This window comes from Athene cunicularia (genome assembly GCF_003259725.1).
Source record: "Athene cunicularia isolate RWA chromosome 4 unlocalized genomic scaffold, athCun1 chr4_part3, whole genome shotgun sequence".
Taxonomy (NCBI): Eukaryota; Metazoa; Chordata; class Aves; order Strigiformes; family Strigidae; genus Athene; species Athene cunicularia.
Window position 1 is genome coordinate 9,858,415 of NW_020799100.1, and position 3,570 is coordinate 9,861,984.

Sequence of the window (3,570 nt, forward strand, 5' to 3'; positions counted from 1 at the left end):
TTTTTTTTTTTTTCCTGCCTTTTTCTGGAGGATCCGGGAGCCTCTAGGATGTGTGGGGGAGAGAAAATTCCTGGTATCGGCATCCGGTATTGGGATGATGTAGTGAACTGTCTGGGCTGGTGCAGCGGGGCCTCCTTGAGGAGGAGGTATGGGTTTCATGGCTAGGAGCTTGTCTGAGGAGGTAGGTGGAACCTGTTGTGCTGTTCAGAATTAACTCCATGTGTGGGGGGTGTTATTCTGCAGTGACTACGTTAACGTACAGCCTCCTGCTGCACTCACCGGCACTCTAAGCAAGAGCTCTTCCAGAGGAATTCCTAATTGCATTCTTGGAGCAGGGAATTCTAACAGCTTCCCTTTTGCTGGTAATTTGTAACATTGAAAAGGTAATGTTATTTTATAGATTATTCTGTCCGGCTGGTTTTCATCTGAAAGTGACTCATTTATGTTTGTTGTGAAAATGGGTCCCTCAAAGATAAAACTTAATTAAATCTCAGGCTCAGATCATTGCAGACCTATCTGTATGTTAAAGTTCAGCATCAGAAGTTGATTTTTACCTTGCTTCAAGGTAAAGTGAGCTGGTTTCTCTCCCAGGTGTTTTGGCAGGAAAACCTGGGTGGAGTAAAGCACCAGCTGCAGAAGCTGTTTTGGGCTGAGCAGTGTCCTACCTCGCCCACTGGGTCAGACTCCCTGCACCAGAAGCGGCCATAGTGCAGCGCCCTTCTCGTGACAAGGAAGCTGGCTCAGTGCACCCTATGCCAAGAACTGCTGCATCACTGGAAACAGGAACATGAATTTCACTGTATCGACTGGTTATTGCATGCAGCTGCTCTTTAGATAACCAGTACGGGCCGGTGGTGGCATTTGTAAGTATCTTGTGGACAATCAACTGTTCTGCTCAGCTGAAGACATGCCACTCAGAGCTGTGTTGTTCAACACCAATTCCTCACCCCTTATTTAACAGGAAGTAGATATTTTCCAGTGGATGTCACAACTGGTCTGCTGACAACATTTGGGATGTTTAGTCGGGTTTAGGAGTTTAATGCTGCTGCTGGCATTGAGACTTTTGCTATCAAGTGGGTTTTTACAAAAGCTTTGAATACTCGTTTTTACTGTCCAACAAACATTCTGACTTAATTCTGAATGCTTTGTGTACGTTTCACTAGCATTTTCCAAGTGTTTGTACGGTTTTTACAGCTGAATATCCTGTACGGTCTGCTTTGTCATTTTATATTATGGTTTATACTGTACTGCAGGCAAGAACTGCATTAAAACCATTTTTGGCTAATTATACTTGTGAATGGTTATTTCCTATGAGTTAGCGTATGTTCAGACAAAACATTCTCTGGAAGCCTTACACAACGTCAGTTAATTGAAATGACTGCTGGGAGTGGGGAAGGGTCTTCATCTGGGTCAAAAAAGGAACTGCTAAACTGCCCCTTGCTGTAAGGGGGGTGGCGCAGGGCCTTTGCATTGTGCTGACCAGAGGTGTGAAGCACTCTGCTTGTGCCAGCCTTCTGTAATCCTACACTTTTTAGAATATGGATGTATTTAAAAAGCAATAATGGAGTATATTGTCTTTATATATAAATTTTCCTGAAGTTACAGTAAGGTAAGATCTAGCAAGTTTAAGTGTTGGTATTGTCTACTTGGTGCCAGGGGACTTAAAGCCAAAGAAAGTACTTGGCTGCAGATTTATGTTTAATCTGATCAAGAGAACTACTGCATTGAGTATTCTGAAAGGGCGCTAAGCCACGGGGACCATATTTGCCTTTTGACTTTAAGCCCTGTTGCTCTGCAAACAGAGCGAGAAATTAAGTCCAGCTTTTGGCCACAGCTTTCCTTTCTTTAGAAGGGCTGGCGATACCCAGTCAACCACAAACGTTTTAAGAGGCAAAACTGAAGTACTGTGTGTTTTTAGAATTTCTGCAGGCAGCACTGCTCCCACCCGCTTGGCCAGGGCATGTGCACTGCAGCAGGAAGCTGCTTTATGCAGCACCATTAGGCAAAACAACCATGGATGTTTTCCTATTTGAAAATAACCTATACAGAGCAAAATTCAGAATTGTATCTTTAGTTCTTGGCCACCATCCAAAGACTGAAATTTCTGCCAGAATTCAAGGTGACTGCTGAGAACTGGGTCGAGTTCTAAAGTGCACCTGTCATTTTGGAAGTGCTCAGAGTGGCTGTAGCAGCTGACCTGGAGTGATGTGCACATTACCATGAGAAATAAAGTGCAGATCTGTGTGATTTAGTTGTTTTATTTTGCTCTTGCAAGCAGCCACAAGACTGGCTATAGAAGAATAAATAAGTTAAAGCAGAGATTGTAGCAATTTATACAACTTTCAACACTGAGATGCTTGACTTTGTAATGAGAGAGGGCTTTGTTACTGCACCCGACTCAGAGTTCAGGCAGCAACTGACCAGAACTGATCTAAATCAAGTATTTCCCCCTTTGGCCAAAAAAAATTTTAAGCATGCCCTCAACCAACTCAACAATAATGAAACGTAGAAAAAAGCCTCTTGTAAAATCATACAGTCATATCCATTTGTTCTGAGTGTGTCAGTCTGTTCCAAAATACTTCTGTCCGAAGTGTGTTGGTGCAACAGGATGGACTTCTGTAGTTAAAATGGTGATTTCTGGGAATTCTTGGATGATAGATTTGGCACCTTTTGAAAGAGGACAAAGGCAATAATGACTACAACGCTGCAGCTGAATTTCAGCACCACGTGTTAAATCACAATTAGCAGAAATGTGCAGGCAAGTCAGTCTCTGTTCTACTATCTCCACTTCATGTTTATGCCTTAGCTGACTGTCTATGAGGAATTTAGTGGATGGCTTTTCTGGGTTTTCTTATGTGGATTTTTCTTTTCTTTACTGTACGTGATAGTCCCAATCTCATCATCAGAGTGATTACAGGCTGCCAGGGATAATGCTCTGCATTTCAGTTGACTATTTAGATAATGATTTCTGCCATAGCTAATTTTTAGAACAATGCAGAAAATCCATTTTTGTACTTTGCAGAAACTTTCTTTTTTGGATCCCCTTTTACAAGTTAAGATCTTTACCATGCAGACAGGAACGGATCTATAGCTTCATTTACCTCACGCTCCTTACAGAACTGGTGTTCTGTTGGTGGCAGAGCACCACAACACCATCCATGGGCTGCTACATCCCAGAGCAACAGCAGGATGGGCATTGCTTTGTGAGATACTGAAGCATCTTCTGTACCTGGCAGTGCTGCAAATTCCTTTTAGGAATACTTCACCAGTTGCAGTGTTGTCATGAGGTGTAACAGGCTCGTTCCTTTCTGCTAGCCCACTCCACTGCTCACACCAAACATTTCCAATTCAGCCAAAAAAACCAAAACCCAAACCCCCCTCTCTTCTGAGCACAGGATGCTGCTATCGTTATTTGCAAAGGAACAGCTCTTCACTGCTGCCCAAAGCACGTGACTAACGTAACTTCTCCATTAAGTGTGCTTGGGGCCACTCCTCTGTCCCCCTTGTGCCCCCCAACTTACCATGAGGTGTGGAGAATAGGCTTAGCAGGATAATGACACTGGGTTGGAC

At 43.3% G+C, this 3,570-nt stretch overlaps 1 protein-coding gene across 1 annotated transcript in view; it reads right to left on the reverse strand.

The window, feature by feature from the left end:
• Window positions 1-2,242: 2,242 nt before the first annotated feature.
• UPRT (uracil phosphoribosyltransferase homolog) overlaps window positions 2,243-3,570 on the reverse strand; it is a 9,155-nt gene continuing 7,827 nt past the window's right edge. Inside the window, exons 4-5 of the mRNA XM_026848773.1 lie at window positions 3,522-3,564; window positions 2,243-2,667 (exon numbers count right to left, since the gene is read on the reverse strand). Coding sequence (XP_026704574.1) covers window positions 2,561-2,667; window positions 3,522-3,564 — 150 coding nt within the window. The 3' untranslated portion in view covers window positions 2,243-2,560. The remainder of the gene's footprint in view (window positions 2,668-3,521; window positions 3,565-3,570) is intronic.